Source organism: Pseudorca crassidens, chromosome 11 (assembly GCF_039906515.1).
Source record: "Pseudorca crassidens isolate mPseCra1 chromosome 11, mPseCra1.hap1, whole genome shotgun sequence".
In the NCBI taxonomy this organism is placed as follows: domain Eukaryota; kingdom Metazoa; phylum Chordata; class Mammalia; order Artiodactyla; family Delphinidae; genus Pseudorca; species Pseudorca crassidens.
The window spans coordinates 59,593,661-59,616,151 of record NC_090306.1 but is presented as its reverse complement, the minus strand read 5'-3'; the positions used below and the strand labels follow the sequence as shown (position 1 = coordinate 59,616,151).

General features: G+C 40.1%; 1 protein-coding gene across 1 annotated transcript in view; it reads right to left on the bottom strand.

Annotated features, from left to right (window-relative positions):
• Positions 1 to 22,491, bottom strand: part of MYRFL (myelin regulatory factor like) — a 116,304-nt gene that overhangs the window by 6,265 nt on the left and 87,548 nt on the right. Inside the window, exons 14-20 of the mRNA XM_067697334.1 lie at positions 15,538 to 15,701; positions 14,848 to 14,911; positions 10,156 to 10,241; positions 7,541 to 7,615; positions 7,405 to 7,457; positions 7,104 to 7,283; positions 249 to 311 (exon numbers count right to left, since the gene is read on the bottom strand). Of these exons, the coding sequence (XP_067553435.1) occupies positions 249 to 311; positions 7,104 to 7,283; positions 7,405 to 7,457; positions 7,541 to 7,615; positions 10,156 to 10,241; positions 14,848 to 14,911; positions 15,538 to 15,701 (685 nt within the window). The remainder of the gene's footprint in view (positions 1 to 248; positions 312 to 7,103; positions 7,284 to 7,404; positions 7,458 to 7,540; positions 7,616 to 10,155; positions 10,242 to 14,847; positions 14,912 to 15,537; positions 15,702 to 22,491) is intronic.

Below are 22,491 nucleotides of genomic sequence, written 5' to 3'. Positions count from 1 at the left end.
AGCAGGAAGTTCAAATAAATTATTAAAATCCATGAAGATCAACCAAAAGGCCTAGCGGTATGCAACCATTTCTAATGCCTCCTTAATGGTTAGGGAGGCCTCGATTATCAAAATGTACTCCCACGGGTGTTTGTGGCAGAGTGCAGCCTCCGTCCCTGTGCCTTACTCCAGTAATGCTTTCACAGCTTGTTAGTATTCTGCCTGGCTCCACAAAAACAAAGAAGAGAGTCACTTAAATATAAACTTACAGTCGCTCCCCCAGTCAAGGTTGGTTAGCGCCTGTCCTGCCAAGAATGATGTGCTCCTGTCTCCTGAAGAGGAAGAAAGTCTGTCAGTCTTGAAGCTTGTTCAGGATGGGAAGAAACCCAATGTGTGCCCTAGTTTGTCTCTGTCAGTTGAATGTTTCCCCCACCTTTCAACCCATCACATCCCTATGCCATTTCATACAGAGCTAGTTTACTGTCACCCTTCTCCAAAAAGCCACCTGTTTCGGACTGAATTATGTCCTCCAAGTTCTTATGCATGAAGCCCTAACCCCTGGTAACTCACTCAGAATGTGACTGTGTTTGGAGATGGGCCTTTAAAGTGATAATTAAATTAAAATGAGGCTGTTAGTGTGGGCCCTAATCCAATCCGAATGGCATTCTTATAAGAAGAGGAGATTAGGACATGAAGAGGCCTGCTTGCATGGAGGAGAGACCTTGTAAGGACACAGAGAGAAAGCAGCCATCTTCGAGCCAAGGAGTGAGGCCTCAAGAAACCAGACCTGGTAGCACCTTAATTTGGACTTCTAGCCTCCAGAACTGTGAGAAAATAAATTTCTGTTGCTTAAGTCACCTAGTCTGCGGCATTTCGTTATGGCAACCCCAGCCGACTAAGACACCGTCCCGGATTAGATCACTGCAGCTCACAGCTCCCCCACTTCCACTGCCATGGCATGTATTATTACCGAATCCTCTAAGTGGTGATCAATCAGTGATACCTTCTCTATCACTGTACCAAAGGGCACATTATCTCTGGATTGTTACTTTTCTTGTATCTTTGCCCTTTCTCAAAAACTCCAGACTAGGGAAGCTCTACTAACATTCTTTGAATCATCTATAACTCCAAGCATAATGTGATCCACTCAGGAAAAAAGCGAGCTTAAGTTAAAAACTGAGCTGCAGCCAGCTGAGGAGAGGACTCAAATCACTGGTATGGGGCCAGAGCTCGCTTGTGGGGAAGGAAGCCAGGGGAGTGGTTATGACCCGTCAGAGCTGAAAAGGCATTTTAAAAGCAATATTGAAAAGGTAACCACTCAGATGACTGTTGTTAAGGCTATGGGGAAAAAAATGTATCTTTTTAAAGTGGATGGTAAAAGCAACCATTTAGTGAGTTCAGCAAACCTAACAAAAGAATTTTAAAGTTTTTGCAGTCAGTTTTTAAATTTGCAGATGTTTTCTCAAGTATATGTACTCTTTATTGCAGTCCTTCATTTTCATTAAACAGTATCTATGTTTTTCAATATAATTTGGGGCAAAACACAAAGACGTTAACCTTATTTAACAAGAGACGTAAGTTAAAACAATATGTGCTGCTTTCATGGGAAAGAAAAAGAGACAAGAGCTAAAACAAGTTTCTGTATGGAATTTCAGAGTAGAAAGCAAAGTAACGGTGCAGACTTCTGGGGGTTAGTCGCTCCTAAGTATCTGTCCAGGTTAGTACTTCTCACACTAAGTGGAAGGGCTGGTTTTCTTGTCTAGAAACCTAACTGTGAGCTTTTGGAAGACTGCATCTTGTTCACTATTGTATCCCCACATAAGGCAATGCCAGGCTCAACTGTGGGGCTGACTACATATCTGTGGAAGGATGGAAGGAGGAGAGTCAGGGAAAGAGGAAGGGAGGAGGGAAAGCCAATCATGTAGCTTCTAGAAAAATGTTTCCTCTTCCACACTCAAAGGAGACACCCCTAGGGGATGGGTGCAGAGGGGTGCTAGGAGTGGACTCGGGGGAGCTGGGCTTCTTCATCCTGTTAGCAAATGGGAGTGAGACAACTTGAAGGTGAGGCAAGTTTCCTGAAATTCCTCCCCAGCGTGATGCTTCCCTTTAAGAAGAAATGGACCTTGATATATGGTGATTTTCTAGAAAACTGAATATTTCCCTTTACCTAAAAATGTATGTACTGTCTAAAAGGCCTCCAGATTTCTTGGATTCCAGCTATTCAAATAGTAATTTTCGAGCACATGTCTCCTGCTATGAGTTTTGCTTATGACTGCTTCCATAGAAGGCTTATTTACAAGGCAAATGAGGCATAAAGAGAAGGGGAAACCCGACTTCTCTATCCTGTCTGTTTTCTTTCCCTACCTTTTGTTCTATTTTCCTGCCGAATTTTCAGGAAAAACGTCATTGTAAAGTCTGGCAATAGAACTACAGAGTTGTCTTACTTCCACAGAAGTGTATTTCTGGGTTCCTGGAGACGTAGAACCCTGTGATTAAGATTCAGCATCTAATGGGATAAAGTGTTTTTTAACAGTAATAAAAAGGTGAAGTTGAGGAGAGATAATCTTACAGCTTAGAATTATGAAAATGGCTTTTCAAAAGCAGGATTGGAAATAAATTTTGAGTCTCCTGTAAAACACCTCGACTTTGTCACTTCTCTGAGGCAAGACTATTCAATTCCGAAAGGCTGGTTATTGGAAAACCATAAATTCTCCTGTAGTCATACAGGGGTGGCTCTCATTTTACAAGTGCCTTCCAGCAATATTCCCTATAAAGTTAATATACATTCCCAATGGTTTCCATTGTAAAGTTGGAGATATATTTCACAATCAGCAGATGAGATCTCCCCATAAACTAAATCAGAAACTTCTGGAGAGGAGAGACTTAAGATGGTGTCCAACCAAAGTATATCCTGTCGTGGTAGAATGTGTGTATTGCGCTACTTGTAAAACTGCACTGATGGCTGATTCCCAGTACATCTTGGATACCTTTTTCTTTCATGACTGAAACAGGCTCAGGCCAAGAAAAAGTCAATGAGCCCAACCAATCGACGACTGAGTCCTTTAACACGGGGAAACATTTTCTTTCAATCATTGACTCTTCTCAGAGGTCTGGTCTCCAAATCAAAATAAGCATGAATTACAGATGCCTTTTGCTTTGTGAGATTTTAAAAGTCTTTACGAAATCTCTTAAAATCTGTAGAACTCCACTGATGCTTTTTCCCACAGGCTCTTAAGTTTTTAATATCTAACTCTGCTGCCTATTTAAATCTTTATTAGTTCCATAGATTAAAATCTGATGCATCACACTCAGTTCCTCAGAGTAGAAGCTGAATATTTTGAAATACCCACTTTCCACTTCCTATTAGTCTTATGCAAACCTTTTATTAAAGTGTGAGAAGAGGGGATAACCTTTCTGAAAGACATTTTAAGCAACCAACTTAGGCCCAAAGGAAGAATAATGGCTTGAGCTCAGCATGTCATGAACATGCTGATTTCCCTGTACTTATTTTACTAGTCGTCTTACTCCTCAGGAAGGAGGCTCATAAATGTGTTCTGGGGCTTGGTAAACTATTAAATATTACTCCACATCTCACTGAGAGTTACTCTAAGGTTTTTTTTAATTAAAAAATTTTTATTTTTAAATTTGTAATTGGTCTTAAATGCCTCAGAAACATCTTGTTGAAAAGAATATTTGCCTGGTTTTCTCTTCTTTTGGATTTAGGAACCCTGATGTCATATGTTGCCCTGGACAGAGGCAAAAGATGGAGCAGCAGCAGAGGAGAAATGCTTTTCTTCGGGCCCCCAGAAATATCCCACACTGGGGACAACATCTCAGTGGCTATAGGCACACAACGGAATATTACTCAGCCATAAAAAGAGTGAAATAATGCCATTTGCAGCAACATGGATGGACCTAGAGATTATCACACTAAGTGAAGTAAGTCAAAGACAAATATCATATGATATCACTTATATGTGGAATCTAAAAAGATGATACAGACATAGAAAGCAAACTTATAGCACCAAAGGGGAAAGGGGAGGAGGGATAAATTAGGAGGTTGGGATTAAAATATACACATTACTATATATAAAATAGATAACCAACAAGGACCTACTGTATAGCATAGGTACTATACTATTACAAGTATAGTACTTGTATAGTACCTATTATAGCATAGGTACTATACTATTACAAGATACTCAATATCTTGTAATAACAAATAATGGAAAAGAATCTTATATATATTTTTATCTCACTTTGCTGTACACCTGAAACTAACAACATTGTAAATCAACTATATTTCCATAACATTTTTTTTAATGGCTGTAGGCAAAGGGGAGGGGGCAGAGGGTGCTGAAAGGGCTTTCTAGAGGCATCGAGTAGATACTTTCTGCATCTTCTAGAGTTGATCCCAGGTACATGCACACACCAAGCCCAAATAAGTGGAGGCAGAATGCTGGGGACAGGGGACCCAGATTTCGATTTCTACTTTGCTCATAATTCACTGCAGAATCTTAAGCAAAGTCCTCAGCCTCTATTTCATCAGTCATAAAATGGGTAAATTGGTATAAATCAGAGATTCTTCTGACCTGGGGACTCTGGAATCCCAGATGATTACATAAAGGGGTCTGTGGTGTTGGCTATGGACTTGAAAAGTAACAATCTCTCCCATAGATTTGTACCATTTTTCAAATGTTGCTGTTGAATTAACAAAAATAATTTGCATAATCTCGGGGTCAAAAAGTCAGGGAGCCACTGGTGTAGCTGCTCTCTGACCTTCTATGACTCTAAATCCCCCAGAGTTTTCAAGTTTCCTGAAGGTTATAGTAAATAGAACATTTAAATCCTTTCCGTTTTTTTTCTCAAGTTGAAAGAGGGAAGAGGGAAACAACTTTCCCAGTGTGTCAGAGAGCCTGATAAAGCAGAATTTAAACTCCGTTTTTAGCCAGAGAAGCTGATGATAGTTGTGTCTAGGAGGACACAGCCAGACACCTTGGAGCAAATCTTATTTCTTAGGAGTCTCTTCAGTGTCTCTCATCGTTATGGAAACATAAGATGAGCAGACACTCATTGTCCCAGAGAAGATGGCAATAAACCTTCATGTGGTTTGATAAGGGCTACTCTTCCCAATATCCCCTTGATGTGAAGAGCTGGTTGCTATAGGAGTGAATTTGCTCAAGGGTCAAAAAACTTTCTGAAAATGAAGATTGGGCCAGTTTCCCAACCTCTTCCTGTTCAGGATTCATTGTTATCCACCTCACATGGGTCAGATGGTCTCATTTGAGCACTGCTCTCAGAAAATGACACCCAGTATCCTCAAGGTGGACTCCCAAGGTGAGGAAAAGGGTTACCAGCCACAAGGTTCCACGTGCTTTAAAAAGGGAAGGGAGGTTCTGGGGCATTTCTGAGACAGTAATGGATTTTTCCATATTTAAAACTATTGAGGATATGATCTCCGAAACTGAAAATTTCTTCCTTCACATTGAACTTTTATCCTCACTCTATAGTGATGCATCTGTTCCCAAGTTCAATGAAAAATTGCTTTCATGAGAAAAACACTACAAGCATTGCCTCCTATAGGTGCAGGGGAAAACTCTCTGTGCCTGAGCTTCCTCACTGGAAAAAAAAGGGGATAATAACAGTGCCTATCTATCTTTCAAGCTTGTGAGGACTAAAGGACTTACTCGTGTAGCCTACTTATGACAGTGCCTTGCATACAATAGTAATACGTCATTATGTGGTGTTACTGATGATGGTGATGATTTGTAGAAGTTATTTATTCAAGCCTCGAATATGAAATAATATCAAAGGAAATTACACTTCTGCCCCCAAACTTCAGCCACTGACCATAGTCTACATGTCATTAGTCATTAGGTCTACTCAAAAATATTCTGGCTCATCTTCTTCCAGGCATGTGTTAGGTCTGCACTTCACCAACTGTTTTTAAATTAGACATGACCAATGTCACTTGCTTTGGCCAGTAACATGTAAGCAGAAGTGACTTGTGTTACACCCACATGGAAGCTGTAAGAGCCAGTGCACAATTTGCCCCATTCTCTTACCACCTCTATAGAGGCTGTGGAAATACGTACTGAGAAGGAGTCTCTATCAGCTGAGTCTTGAATGGCGTGATGAACAAGATCCCTCTTTTGATCGACATTTGACATATAGAGAGAGTCAAATAAATGTTTGTCACATTAAGCCACAGTGATTTGGGAGTTGTTGTTACCACAGCATCTTAACTGATAAGTCACACTGATATGTATGTACTGTTATTATTAGCATCATCATCATCATTATTTTAGACACTTGTTAAAATGTGTGTATACAGAGGAGATTTCTAGAAACAATAACTTAGTATACACTGGGATGTACAGTATTTGATCTTACAGAGATAATTACACTTTTAGTCCTTGATCAAGTTTCCATAATTTATTATATTTATTTATTTATTTTTTTGGCCACGCGGCATGTGGGATCTTAGTTCCCAGACCAGGGATCAAACCCGTGCCCCCTTCAGTGGAAGCACAGAGTCCTAACCACTGGACCACCAGGGAAGTCCCAATTTTTTTAACATGAAAATTCTGTTACTTAGTGTGTGTGTGTGTGTGTGAGAGCGAGAGAGCGAGAGAGCGTGTGCGTGTGCGTGTGCGTGTGTGTGTGTGTCCGTCCGTCCCCCGAGGAGGAGGAAGAAGATAATCTGAAAGTGGAAGCCTTTTTCAGGGACTTAAAGCTTACCCTGAACTCATCAGAATCTTCATAGCCTTTTACATTTTGCCCTGCTTGGTTTAGGCAGAGAGCCCAGATGCCACATCATCTTATAAGTTCTAAGTGAGCCAAAAGATCTACCCATCTTCACATAATTACTTCTCTTGTGCTACTATTACTATCTTGGTTGGCAGTGAATAAATGAGACCCTTTCACTTGAATCAACCAAAATTTCATCCCTGGGTGGGGAACTCAATATTACAAGTGATTACAAGTTTGTGTATTTGTGTTTTCAAAGATCTTGCCACCCCAAATAGAAGAGTGGAACCATTAACAGACTATCCAAGTAAACAGTGAGGAGGGAAAAACCTCAGGTTCAAAGCACTAGTTGTTACTCTTTGAACATTCTTTACCTGCCCATGGCCTCTGATGGGGCTCCTTCTCCTTGGGCTGTCTTTGCACAGGGCTTGAGAGGACTCTTCTTGTTCCCCAGTTGGGACAGCAGTAAGTCTCCTGACATGGCAGGATCTCACAGAAAGTGATCTCTGGTACTTGGAAGGGGGGTTGTGTGGTTGCCAGAGATGTATTAGGTGCTGCAAGGCATTGGACAGAGGGGAGGAGAGTGACAAGGTTAACCTGAAAGGCTGGTTCTTCTCTTGACAATTCACATGAAACCCAGGCTAGGTTTGAGGGTGAGGAATGTGACGATCTTACCCAAGGGGGAAGCTGTGGGTGGCAGAGCCGGATCCTGGGAGCTGGTGAGGTTGCTGGAGGAGGAGAACAAAATAATTAATGAAAGAGGCCTTCAAGAATCCTTCTCCCCAAAGGAAAACAAGACTGGAACTCTCACCTCAAAGGGAGACTTGGGGTACATCGGTCTTGATCTTTTAAGCTAAGTATGTAAAGGGAGACTATTGTCAAGCCACTGTTAAAAAAAAAAAAGAAAGAAAGAAAGAGTTATGTGGCAGATTTGATTCCAGATATATCTCACACAACCAGCTGGCCAGAGATGTCCTCTCCCAGGCCACACAGATGGGAGAGGAGGGGGCAGGCGGCCAGGGCTGACAGAAGCGCCATGGAAGCCAGCACAGTTCTGCCTCTCAGCCCTGGTGAGAAAAAGCCCCCAATCTTCCCAGAGCTCAGAGGCTCCCTGGCTACTCCGGGCTGACGGATTTTTCCACAAAGCAGCCCCCTGGCCCTGGCAAGCTGTCTCAGAAACGTCTGTCACTAGTGGAAGATTACAAGAGGAAGCATGTAAATCACTGGAGGCAGCCCTCTGCTCCTTGCAGGAAAAACTCAGAGCAAAGTTCACATCCCCCTGGTGGAGGGCATCCACACTGTGGTGTTGGGAAATGAAAGGCCACACAGGTTTAGTCAGCAGTAGGTGCCAAACCCTTTGGCCGCTTCTGACATCTTCCTGCTGCCTGTCTTTTCAGAGCACAATACACCAAATTGGGCAAAGGAAGGAAAAAAGTACAATAAAGCATCTATTTCCACACTACATGAGTTCAAAATAATGAGTGTATCTTTCCCCCCAATTATCAGCACTTATATAGCCAAAAGGAAGCTTACCTTAAAGGTCCTGAGCTTTGGGAAGCTCTTCCCAATATTGCTCACACATCCATCCAAACACTCAGCATTCTCCTCTTTCGAGGGTGTCTCTAGAACTCTCTCTACAATCCCACCGTGCGCTGGGCCTGACACAGGGGACCTTACGTGACCTCTTGCCGGCTTGATGTCACATCTGGTTCTCTAGACTCAACTCCTCATTAGTATTGATATCTTTCCCCACCGAAGGTCGTGGATTTACCATCATTAAATATACACAAAGAAATGTGCCACACATTTGAATTCTGCTCATGAAGAAAGGAGCCCCAGAGTGTTCTCAGCAGCAGCTGGTTACTGCCCAGTGGGCACAGCCCTGCCTGGGAAAAGTGGTGCTGAGCTCCAAAGATGCCGTTAGACAGAATTTGTGGCGTCGCCCTGGCAACTACTTGCTGTGGTCCAGTCTCCCTGACTTTGTTCTCCCACGTTCCCCATTTTCTATCTCCCTATTACTAATCCTTAAATACTCTTTCTGATTTGTTTACCATCTGCATCATTGCATGGCCTGGGCAACTTCTAGGATCATAGAATGAAATAGACATCTGCTTCTTTCTTTAGGGTTTTGACCCTTCTCAGGTACACCACAGGCTGGAAACAAGACAATAAGCCCAATACCTCCCATTTCTGGTCTTAGAGGTCAACAACATTGGAATTTGTACGATCTGATAAGCACATTTAAAAAGCAGTCTCTTCATATCAAAATTAGACTTCCTATAAGCTTTGCATTGGATTTTCATGGGAATCTGTGTCTCTAGAGAATGTTAAGCATGTCTGTGAAAAGTAGATGCTCACATTCTCCTGAGTTGGGAATCCCAGAAGAAGACAAGTTCACTTAGGAGAGTGAGAAAAGTACACCAGCTTCTACTGGGAATTCTATGTAGTGGTGTCAAATACTTGGGGATGCTTCCTGCAGTGGGCAGTAGCAAGTGAAAAGTTAAAATGCTGAGGGGAGAGAAGGGTACAGAGAGACCACAATGTCTCCTATAACTGAGAAGCTGCTTTGGATCAAGAAACTGGAAGCATCCTTGGGACCATCCCTTACTTAGCCTCTGAGGATAATTGTCTCCTCTGAGACAAGGCCCAGAAGCTAGTCCTTTTCCACGCTAACAAAGCATTTTTGGAGGGATAGATAAATACCCCTTCCACCATGTAAAAAGACCGAAAACAAGAAGGCGAGGAGGACATAGGAAAGATGACCAGGGCTCAAAGGCTGAGGAGCCATCATAGCAGCAGCACGAGCCTGAAGACCAGAGACCTGATAAAGACCCCTCATCCCAGTAAAGGATGACCCCTCCTCCCTGCGAAGGAGGGATGGCAGTCAAAAGGCACGTGATGCTTGCATAGCAAATGTATTTGCTTTAGCTGCTTAGTACATTTGGCTACCATTTCATCATATTGCATATCTTGGGGTAATCTCAGTCTCTTGGTATAAAATCCAGAAGAATTCTAATAATATGAACATCCATGGGAGAGTGGATTGTACCTGATTACCTACTCACTCTTTTCGCCTAAGTAGGTAGGAAGGAGAGCAAAGATTTTGAGAAAGTTATTTGCAAGGCTAAAAAAGATACACACACACACACGAAAGGCACAGGGAGCTGGTAAGAAATATCAGTTGATTAAAAAAAAGATCATCCTTTATCTCATATTTAAGAGCAGAAAGCCTGTGCTTCTTTTCTTCAAAGTATGAGTTTATAAAGGGCTCCTGTATCTCTAAGCTAAATCAAAGGCCAATGTCTGGTTTAAAGGGCTCCTTGTCTTCAAAGTAAATAGAAAGTCAGTCCCCAGTTCATGTGTGAGAAAAGGGAGATGGGAAGAGAAAAAGAGCTTGACATAGCACAACACTGATGTTTTTCTTACCAAAATGCCATCACAGCAATGAGAGTTATAACCAAGGTCTGGAAAACCCAATTGGGACACGACTGTTTTTTCCCTGAAAAAGAAACCTATAAAAAATTCAGCAATGAGAAATGAAAAATCAGTGATGCCAACTTTGAGAAGGATGCCTGAAGACTCACTCCCCAGGGGATCTTCGCTGCTCCCTTCAGCCTACATCTCCCTCCTCCTCTCTGCCTCTGAAAACAAAGTCCTTTCAAAGCCAAGTTCTTCCCTTTTCTTGGCACTCCAGGCTACACTCTCTCTTCCCTGCAGGACAACTGTCTGTGCCATTCATTAGTGCTTTTTCTTGAAGTTTTATGAGAGAAGACCTACCAGACAATATACTGTCAGAACCCAGAGGTCCATTTCTTTTAATAGGATACTTTTGAAAATCAAAAAGTCTTCAAGACATAATAGAATAAATCCCAATGGAAGAACTTCAGGCAGCATGACAAATTGTAGAAAAGATTTTTGTGGCATGAAATACTATTAATTACTCCTTAAATCATATACAGTTTTTTCCAATGCTGCCACCTATTTTTGAGGACTGTTCTGGGCCTATGTCTTATTTATTCTTATATCCATTCAACAAATATTCATTAAGCACTACTATGAGCAACGTTATAGGGGGATATGAAAATAAGTAAATTACACTCTCTAGGAAGTGAGTGAGACAAACCTTTAGGACTGGTACATATTGGCATTAAAAACTTGCACATAAGGAATGAGCCAAGAACCATAGGAGAGACAGCTGTGCAACTGGTGAGGAATCTCGCTGGAGATACGAGAGGCTTTCTGCCCAGTTAAATACGGTGCTCCTTAAATATGAGTTTCCTACTAATGCAATACAGAGTATTATGTTTGCTTCCTTCTGCGGGTACAGGATTGGAAGGGAATTGGAGGATGGTGGTAGTTAAGAAATAGTTTAAAATTGGTCTTTGAATTTCTTGGGCAGGTTATCTGCATAAAGAAAATGTTCTTCAACGTAATATCGGGGGTCGGGGGGGCGGAATTAACCACACGCTTTTTAACAAGTACCCAAATTTTAGGGTTATCATAACTGAGTCATCCATAAGTGCAGTAGGAAGCCACTTTGAATACCAAGAAGTGGATGGTTTATACCATTCCTACATCCCACTGGAACGGTTTTGAGGACATCCTAATAGTGTGCTGTGCAAAGAAAGAACTCAATGCAATGAAATTTGCTGAATTGATTAGAATTAAGTAGTATTAATCTCAGAATAAGAGCGTCCCCTTCCAACCTACTCCCCAAAGCTGCCAGATTATTTTAAGTCTCCATGCTTTTGCTCAAAAGCCTTTGACCTTGTATAGGAAAATGGCCTAAGACCTGGGGTCAGACCTGGACTCAAGCCCTGAACAAGTCATCTAAGTGTCATTGATCCTCATTTTCCTCATCAATAAAATAGGAAAGATAAAATCATACCTGCCTACCTTTCAGAGTTACTGGGTGGACCTGATTAACAGAGAAATGTTTCTCAAGTTCAAGTCTGCATGAGAATTACTATGGAGTTTGTTAAAAAATCTAAATGCCCTGAAAAATTCTGATTCAATAGGTTACCATGTAGTGTGAGTTGGGGGGCTGTGAATCTGTAAGAAGTGAGATAATGAAAAGTATCTGTGTTTGCTAATATGTTTAGAATAGATAACTAATAACCTGCTGTATAGCACAGGGAACTGCACTTCACTGTACAGTAGAAACTAACACAACATTGTAAGACAACTATACCCCGATTAAAACAATAAATAAATAAATAAATATAAAAATAAACATACTCATTGAGATGATACATCATTTATTCAGTATGATCCATTTGACCTCTATGTTACTAATTTTCATAATACCCTGAATTGTGGGGGGAGGCGGGCTCTCAGAAGAAGCCTGTGTTTGTTCCTTCCCTCTCTCCCTTCTCCACATACTCTGAATTTTTACTCGAACCCTGAGGTCTTTCTCACCTCGCCCCAATCATCAACACACAGCAGGAATCACCCACCTACCTCTTGGAAGTAAAGAAAGAGAAGGAAAGGAGAGGAACCGTTTGGACTGGATGAGACCTGAATCTTCCTCCAGAATGAGCATCATCTTGGCCAGCATTGGCCCAGCCAGGCTTCTCACCATCAGGTAAAGCCCACCAACTGCTCATAGCCAGCACTTTGCTCATTAATGCCCCCACTCAACCCAGGAGGACCACTCTCCACCCATACACTTGTGTTTCAATGCTCCAAGGATCTTGGAGGCTTTGAGGAATAAAGGTTACCTAGGGGGTTGGTGTATGGAAGGGCAAGTTAACCTCGGAGAAATAGCCAAAACCTCCTAGAAAGACAGTACAGGGAGAGCAAAACACCACCATTCCTGTATTTTATCAAGCTCCCTGGAAGACTGATACATGCCAAATTATGAGAACCACTGAAACAGTGGGTTTGAAAATACTAAATAGCGGTGGACACTTACATAGCACTTATGTGCCACACACTCTTGAGTGCTTTATGTATGCTAATTTATTTAACCTCACAGTAATCCTCAACTACTCTATAAGGCAAGTACTGTTATCATCCCTATTTTAGAGATGTGGAAACATGAGTCCCAGGAAGGCTAAGTTCCTTACTCAAGATCACACTGCTAGTAAGTCACAGAGCCAGGATTTGAACCAAAAAACACTTGGTTCCGGAATCTGTGCTCTTAACCCCAATGCCATGCTGCCTCCCTTTTCTGTCTGTAAAGAAAGGATGCACTATACAACTTAGATATTATTGTTATTATTCAAAAAGTCTTCATGGCTGCCAAATGAACTCCTTAACTGGTGATCCAGAAACAGCCTAACATATTTTCAGCCTTAACTTCGACTCTCCTCCCTAACAAACTCCCACCTAGTCCTTCAAGGAAGCTGGTGCCAGCTCCCAGACCTTGGCTTGTGCCATTCCATCTGAAACCTCTCTAGCAGCACCTGCTACTTTCTAGCCAAAGCTTACGCCCCCTTGAAGGCCCGGGTCCCATGATACTCCCACGGTGCTCTGAGCCTCTGCAATATTTATCACATCTGGGTACAACTGTTCTTTGTTTTCTCTTCTGATCTTCCCTGGCTACCTTAAAATTCTTTAGAAGGGGCCACATCTTACTAACTTTTGCATGCACAGGGGCGTAGGACAGTGACTGCATGAAGTCTCTGAATTGAATGGGTGCTCTTTAATGTCTGGATGTCCATATAAGTCCCTGAGCCTGTGTCCACACCCCAACTCCCCCACCACGCATACACCCAAGACACTGAATCTCTTAATGCTTTAAATTTAGATTGTGAGCCTTCAGGGAATATTTTCAGACTGGGCTCTCCATTCATTCATACATTTGACAAATATTTATTGAGTACCTGCTCTGTGTCTGTCCCTGGGGACACAGAATGAGGAAGGCTGACACAGAGCCTGTTCTCATGGACCGTATGTTCTAGTTAATATTCTGAGAAAACTGCAAAATAAAGATTCTTTGTGTGCAAGATGGGTGCTACAGAGGTTGCACAGGAGCCAAACTGTACCAATCAGGGCCTCCATGGATGTAGATACAATTCCCTCTATCCCCTTAGTACAAAGAGCACCTTCCCTACACAATATTTTTAGTATTTTGTGTTTATTGAGCAACCTGCTATGTGCTGGGCATTGTGCTAAGGGCTTTCGCTCATTTAATCCTATCAATACTCTTTGTAAGGTAGACATTATTATTATCTGTTTCCCAATGCAATTAAGTAAACTTGCCCCAAAACACTTCTACATATACATTTATCCATGTATTTATGCCTATTGGTATAGCAAGAAGCTTGTCCACAGCATAACATTTTAGTAGTTTTTAGTAGAATATTCAACTTTCTAAACCCTCTTAGAATAGTTCAGTGACGTACAACATGAGGAGTAGAGAGTAAATTGCGACAATGGCCCAAACATCAGGTCAGCCCGTAACAGGATATAGGTTAAGGTCATAAATACCTTCCTCCGGGAAAGGCCACCTTTGGAAAACTAGTGGATCTGAGGGAGCGAGCTGAGGTTCACAGCTATCTATGAATGGCAGCTAGGAAGAGACTATTGCAGCTTCTCCCTCACTGACACTTCTCTGCAATGGAGAGGGTGTCCTTTAAGTTAATAAATGATTAACCTTCACCTTTAATGTAAATGTTATCCTGTTTGATGAAATGCTCTATTCATTAATATAGCTTTCACATTTTATCCTTTGCAAGCAAGTGAATACCTAGTCTCCATTTGCATATATAGTACTAAATATCAAAGGGAAAAGGGATTTGTGGATTAACTGACATCCCTTTGAGATCTTCTGGAGACAAAGATAAGGGCCTGAGTCAAGTCAAGGCATCCACACAGATCTTGCAGCCCAGAGTCATCTGCTGATGAATTTCACCTGATGGGGACTATACACACAAAAAGCGGCAGAACAATATTTCTGAAATGAACAGGTTCTGTACTCATATCTCTAAACTCCTCTTTGAAAAACCAGTTAATATCTATTAAAAGGATAATATTTAAATGCCTTAAGTGCATAAGGATGCCTAGGGAACCCATCAACAAATAAATGAAGAAAAAAATTCCTGATCAATTTTTCTAAAGACTATTTGAATAGAAAATATCACCTCTGTTCATTATAAATTTAAGTCTATTTACCTTGCTGGGTTTTTTGGGAATGGTCCTTTTTGGAGAAGATGCACTAAGAGCTCTGCTACATTTGCTTTAAAAAGAGAAAGAGAAAATTAGTTTTGATTCAGCTGCCTCTCCAAGAGTTATATGACATAGGCCCAGACTGTCACTAACACAGCAGTATGCTTTTTTTTATTATTATTATTCAGTGGTAATTTAAAAAAGGAAGAGTCGAGGCAACTGAGAGTTCTTTTTGTGTACAAGAAACTTAGTAAGTATAAATAAATGCATTAAAAGTTACATTTCCCTTTTTCTCAAAATATATCAGAAAATGTGCACGTGCCTCCTTAAGTAATAAAAAAAATAGAATAAAAGTTTTTTCCCTGAGGACCAAACATGGTTCTCTAAATTTAGAAATGGCCACCTTTCCTCCTCAAAGGAAAGGCCACCCTTTTGTTAAAATGTAGCACTTCCTATAATCACTGCTCTTAAACAAATGCATTATATTTTGTTTTATTTTAAAAGCAGCAACAGGAAAAGTAAGAAAATTATCACATAAAACAACTGTGTTCCAAAACATTCTGAAAGAAGAATAGGGACTTAATTAAAAGAAAGTAATGGTTGCTGCTTGGTAGAACAGACCATTCAGAGTGATCTAGTTATGGAAAGACCCCATTCTCTCCTTTCTCCAGATTTCTATGGCAATCCTGGAAGTACCTGATCGAGCTCACTTCACTGGCAGAGGACTTCCAACTACTGAGCCGCTTCAGCCTGGCCAGTCTTCTGTTCCATATTTCTAACTCTTCTATTCTTTCTTCAAGGTTGTTGGTTAGTTTGCAAAGCTGCTTCACTGCACCCACATTTTCCATAAAGATCTGGTCCTAAAAATGAAAAATTCAGAGCACATACAGTTTGAGACCACTAGACAACTGTCCATGGCCCATCCAAAGACAGCTGGAAAACTCCATTGAAAACGGCTACATACACACACACACACACACACCCCCCCAGCCTCACGTTCATTCAAGATAAATCTGGAGGCTTGAAATTTAAAGTGGTCTTGCCAAACTTCTGGCTATGTAGTAAAACTGCTTATGTTCAATTTGCAATAAAATGGAAATATGTCCTTGTATTCCAAGAGAGAGAACAGAGCTGAAGGACACTGTCAAGTTTCCAATCCAAAGATTTACTTTCAGTGGCCATTATGCTCTATTTAAAACTCATGTAAAGAAAGTCAGAACAGGCTTCTGAATGTTGATTTGTGTTTGCATCACTAAATCAGAAGGAATGACTTCAGTTCTCCCTGGTAAAATGTGCATCAAATTGCTCAGGTGAAGGAGGGAGGAAAGAAGACCTGGGCTTTTCTCTGAGTTCTGCCACCTGCTAGATGTGAGATCCTGGGTAAAATGTAACAACTTCTCTGAGCTTCAGTTTCTTCATTTATAAATGAGAGGATGATTCTTGAGATGTTGATTTCTGTCTTAATATCCCATAAGCTATTACATGCAATTTACATTTTAGCTTAAACAAAATTTAAAACAACAGCACTTAATTCTTCCTATTCAAAGAAAGTTACTGACATGTCAGAAAGAGCAAGAAAGGAGAGATCAACCAAAACCACAGGGATCCAGACACCCCTTCCCCCACCCACACACGTCAGTTGTTTGGGGAACATGTGTGTCTGTTTCTTAGCCATACAAAAATCCTGGAAAGCTCTCATCAACTCACACCCCAATCCCATAACCACTCCTCTTCCCCACCCCTCTGTGTTTACAAGTTTAGAATGTCATGGCGTTCTTTGGGGCTCATAGAGGCTGGTCCACTGTTGTAAAGTGATGAGCTCAAGGCCAAAATAGAAAGACTGTTTCGTGGCTGGGGATCAAACTCAGGGCTGTGTGTCTCTGAGATTCTCATCATGCAAACCGAAGTTTTCTGGGTTTCAAACACTGTAAAGCAACCACTTGGAAAGGATTCAGAAGCTGAATGTTATAGATTTAAGGCTTAGTTCATAGAGTTTAAAGGCATACACACTGGTATAAAACACACTGGTAAAGGTAAGTATATAGTCAGTTTAAGAATACTCTAATACCATTATATAATGGTATATAAATCACTTAACTCTAGCATAAAGGTTAAAGGACAAAAGTATTAAAAATAACTATAGCTTCAATAATCTGTTAATGGTACACACATAAAAAGAGGTAAATTATGACACCAAAAGCATAAAACATGGGGTGAGGGGGGAGTAAAAGGGAAGAGTTTTGTATGTGATCAAAGTTAAATTATTATTGGCCTAAAATAGACTGTTAAATCTATAAAATATTTTATGTAAGCCTCATGGTAATCACAAAGCAAAACCTACAGTAGATACACAAAAGGTAAAGAGAAGAGAATCAAAGCATAACACTACAAAAATCACTGATTCACAAACGAAGACAGCAAAGGAAGAAAAGAACAAATGAACTACAAAACAGCTAGAAAACAATAAGATGATCATTTAAAGAAGAATTAATAAAAATCTTTCTCAAACTCCTCCAAAAAATGGAAACTCCATCCACTACAAACTCATTTTAAAAGGCCATCATTACCCTGATACCAAGGCAAGATAAGAACACTACAAGAAGAGACAATTACGGGTCAATATCCCTGATGAACATACATGCAAAAGTCTTCAACAAAATATTAGCAAACTGAATTCAACAATACATTAAAAGAATCATATGTCATGATCAAGAAGGATTTATTCCTGGGATACAAGAATGGTTCAATATATGCAAATCAATCAATGTGATACACTCCACTAACAAAATGAAGGATAAAACTTATATGGTCATTTCAATAGATGGAGAAAAAGATTTTGACAAAATTCAACATCCTTTCATGATGAAAACTCTCAACAAATTAAGTCTGGTTAAAATATACCTCAACATAATAGAAGCCATATATGACAAGACCACAGCTAACATGTACACTTAATGATGAAAAGCTGAAAGCTTTTCCTCTAAGGTCAAGAACAAGACAAGACATGCCCACTCTCCCTGTTTCTATTCAGCACAGTACTGGAAGTCCTAGACAGAGCAACTAGACAATAAAAAGAAATAAAAGGCATCCAATTTGGGAATGAAAAAGTAAGACTTTCTGTTGAAGATGATATCTTGGATACAGAAAATCCTAAAGACTCCATCAAAAAGTAGAACTAATAAGTGAATTCAGTAAAGTTGTAGGATGAAAAATCAACTTACAGAAATAAGCTAGTTTCCATACACTAATAATGAACAATTTGAAAAAGAAAGAATCCCATTTACAATAGCATTAAAAACAATGAAAAATACTTAGGGATAAATTTAACCAATGAGGTGAAATATCTGTACACTGAAAATTATTAGACATTGGTGAAAGAAATGATGAAGACACAAATAAATGGAAAAATATCCTGTGCTCTTGGATTGGAAGAATTAACATTGTTAGCACGTCCATCGTACTCAAAGCCATCTATAGATCCAATGCAATCCCTGTCAAAATTCCAATGGCATTTTTCACAGAACTAGAAAAACTAATCATAAAATTGGTACAGAACAACAAAAGATCCCAAATATTCAAAGCAATTCTGAGAAATAACAAGGCTGGAGGCATCACACTTCCTGATTTCAAACTATAATACAAAGCAGCTATCATAATCAAAACAGTATGGTACTGGCATAAAAATAGATACATAGACCAGGAAGGACAAGGAAGTCAAGAATACTCAATGGGGAAAAGATATTTTCCTCAATAAATGGTGTTGGGAAAATCTGATATTTACATGCAAAAGAAATAGGACCTCTATCTTACACCACTTACAAAAATTAACTCAAAATGTGTTAAAGACTTAAATGTAAAACGTAAAATTGTAAAACTCCTAGAAGAAAACGGAAAAGTCTCCTTGTCTTGGCAACCATATTTTGGACAAGACCAAAAGTACAATCCACAAAAGCAAACAAACAAAACAAACAAAAGTGGGACTACATCAAACCAAAACTTCTGTGTAGCAAACAAAATAACCAACAAAATTAAAAGGCAATCTACTGAATGGGAGAAAATACTTGCAAGCCATATACCTGATAAGGGTTTAATATTCAAAATATATAAGGAATGCATACAACTCAATAGCAATAAACAAATATTCCAGTTTAAAAATGGGCAGAAAACCTGAATAAATATTTTTCCAAAGAAGACATACAAATGGGCAACATGTACAAGAAAAGACACTCAACATTACTAATCAGGGAAATGCAAATAAAAACCACAATGAGATATCACCTCACACCTGTTAGGATGGCTATTATCAAAAAGACAAGAGAGAACAAGGATCTGGAAAAAAGGGAATCCTTCTGTTGGTGGGAATGTAAATTGGCATAGGCACCATGGCAAACAGCTTGGAAGTTATACAAAAGTTAAAAATAGAACTACCCTATGAATATGATCCAGCAATCCCATATCTGGGTATATGTCCAAAGGAAATGATATCACTATCTCAAAGAAATATCTGCACCCCCATGTTCGTTACAGCATTATTCACAATAACCAAGATATGGAAACAACCTAAGTGTCCATCAATGGATGGATGAAGAAAGTGTGTGTGTGTGTGTGTGTGTGTGTGTATATACATATGTATTATTCAGCTATGATAATGAAGGACATTTTGCCATTTGTGACAACATGGATGGACCTGGAAGGTGTCATACTAAGTGAAATAAGTGAGACACAGAAATATAAGTACTGTATAATATCACTTATATGTGGAAACAGAATAGATTGGTGGTTGCCAAAGGTTGAGACAGTGGGGGAAATGAGGAAATGTTGGTCAAAATGTACAAACTCAGTTTAGGATGAATAAATTCTGGGGATCTAATGTGCAGCATTGTGACTATAATTAACAATACTATATTATATACTTGAAAGTTGGTAAGAAGTAAATCTTAAATGTTCTCACCACACACACACACAAAATGTAATTATATGAAGTGATGTGTATGTCAACTAACCTTATTGTGGTACTCATTTTGCAATATATAAGTTTATCAAATCATCACGTTGTACACCTTAAACTTACCCTGTGCTGTATGTCAATTTTATCTCAACAAAGCTAAAAAAATGTAGCTGTATGGGAGGAGAGTTTTTTTAAATAAAACAAGATTGGACGTGAATTAATAACTGGAATCTGAGTGAAATGTATAAATGTGTTTCAATACTATTCTCTCTTATTTTGTATATGTTTGAAATTTTTCATTAAAAATGTTAAAAAATAAGGGCTTCCCTGGTGGCGCAGTGGTTGAGAGTCCACCTGCCGATGCAGAGGACGCAGGTTTGTGCCCCGGTCGGGGAAGATCCCACATGCCGCGGAGTGGCTGGGCCTGTGAGCCATGGCCGCTGAGCCTGCGCGTCCGGAGCCTGTGCTCCGCAACGGGAGAGGCCACAGCAGTGAGAGGTCCGCGTACAGCAAAAAAAAAAAAAAAAAAAAAAAAAAAAAGTTAAAAAATAAATAAATCACAAAACAAAAACAAAGCAAAAAAAAAAAAATCTCTTGACACAAGCTGTTCTAAATTTTCTAATTCTGGTATAGATTTTCCTTCTAAATTTGTTTTATAAAAATAAGGCAGAAATCATGAAGATAAGAATGACTTTCTGTGGTTGTAAATCATAGTAAATGTCATATGACTATTTACTGTGTTTAGTAGAAAGCCTTATAGTAGAATTATAACTGTAATATTTAGAGTCGGTCACATGGTCAGTCGATGTCCACCCAGCAGTCCAGCACAGGTTCCCAGCCATCATCTCTGACTCCTTCCCCCACAGGAAATCCATCACACAGTGCTGTCAGTTCAGCATCCTAAATCTCCTGAACCTACCTACTTCTCTCCATCCTCACTGGCACTACCATACCTAATAATATTTTTAATTTCTCTTGGCAACTGGCTCCCTTTTTTCCTCTCTCTTTTAAAAAAATGTTTGCTTGATACAGTAATTTGTGATTTAGCTCAAACCAAAGCAGACAGTGGAGAATGATATTAATGTCCCCTCTAAAACACAGTCAGTTCTTTCTGCCATGTCTCCCCACAGGACTTTTAATGCTGCTAATGGCATAGAAGCGATCGCTGCAATTGTCCAGTTATGTGTCAATAATGATGATAAGCCAGCTCTGATTTCTGCAACTCAAATTTGACAACACCATACATCTTCCCAGTAGATTCAACGGGAATGAAGATAATTCATGTGTTTTCCTATCTAAGAGGAAATAGAGGTGGAGAGGGAATTTACTACTACCTTCCTGATAGTAATGATGGCCCTGACTTTATGGATCCAATCGGAGGTTACCAAAAAAATTAATTTCTAGGACATGTTATTGGGATTGCTTCTTATTAAAAGACTTCTGATTTCTTGTCCTCTATCATCACAGTAAAGTCAGTACAAATATGTTCAAAAACATAATCTAGAGTTTTCTGAAAATAACCTTTTCAATGCAAGTGGTGAGGTCTCCATGGGTTCATTTTAACCACGAATGTGCACCTAGATGCCTCAGGAGCTTTTTCTAAGTGTCCAACTCGCAGATAGAGGTTCGTATTCGTTAGGACAGAGAAGGGCATAAGGCTGGGGCATTTTGAAAAGCTTCCCCATCTGACACCCACTGTTGGTTAAGAACTATTTTATAATTGAATCTAATTTAATTAATCAACTCTGTCCAGTTATTATTAACCATTTCAGATGGAATCCACTACCTCAACTAAAATGTAGCTTTATAATTGTGATGTAAAAATGATTAAACCAGCTTGCCACCAAAAATTGCTCATGAGATTGGGTTTGGGGGCAGTGGCAACTGCTTCAAATCACATGAGAATCTTCACCCACTGTTTAAAAGACTTGCTTTGGGGTGAGGGGACTTATGGACAGCGTGAGCATATTTTTTGAAAGGACACGTAGGGCAGTTTGGCAAGTATAAGTGCACAGGAAAACAGGGAGGTGTTTGTGAAATCAGAGACATTATTTAGCTTAACGTGTGTCTCTGTTGAAGCCTCTCCTTTCACATAGCCCCCTTCACACGCTGTGCTCTAATCATATTGAACCTTGTGCCGGTCACAGAACATGGATCATGTATCCCCTCGTCTCTGCCTGCTCCCTCTGCCTAAACCAGCTGTCCTCCCTCTCCACCCACCTTCCTTTCACTTGGTGTCATGTTTACCAGTGTTACAAACCCCTGGAGACAGGGCCGGCCTCTTGTCCACAGCAGATTCTCCAGCACAGGGCAGTAACACAGGACAGACTTGAAGATTAAATGAGTGAATATTCTTACAGTGGTGATGCATGCCCTGAGGCACTCATAACCTTGCTCTCCGGTGAAATTGAAGAAAGTGGCCAAACGTCCAGTTTATTTTTTTACCTGAGGTTTTTCTCAGAAAAGCAAAGTCTATATTCCAAATTCCCTTTCCACGTTAGGAAATGCAGGTGAATTAAGGAAAGAAACACTAGTGTTCAACATCCTCAGTGCGATGGGCTAGTGACTCTCTTGTAACCAGCCACGTGGCCTCCACTGATGGAAACAGATGACCGTCCCTTCAGTTCCCCTTCATCCCCTAGGAAACACTTAGACTCTGTAGAAGGCAGTTTGCAAGCTCCTGGGTCCCTTGCAGGACTGAC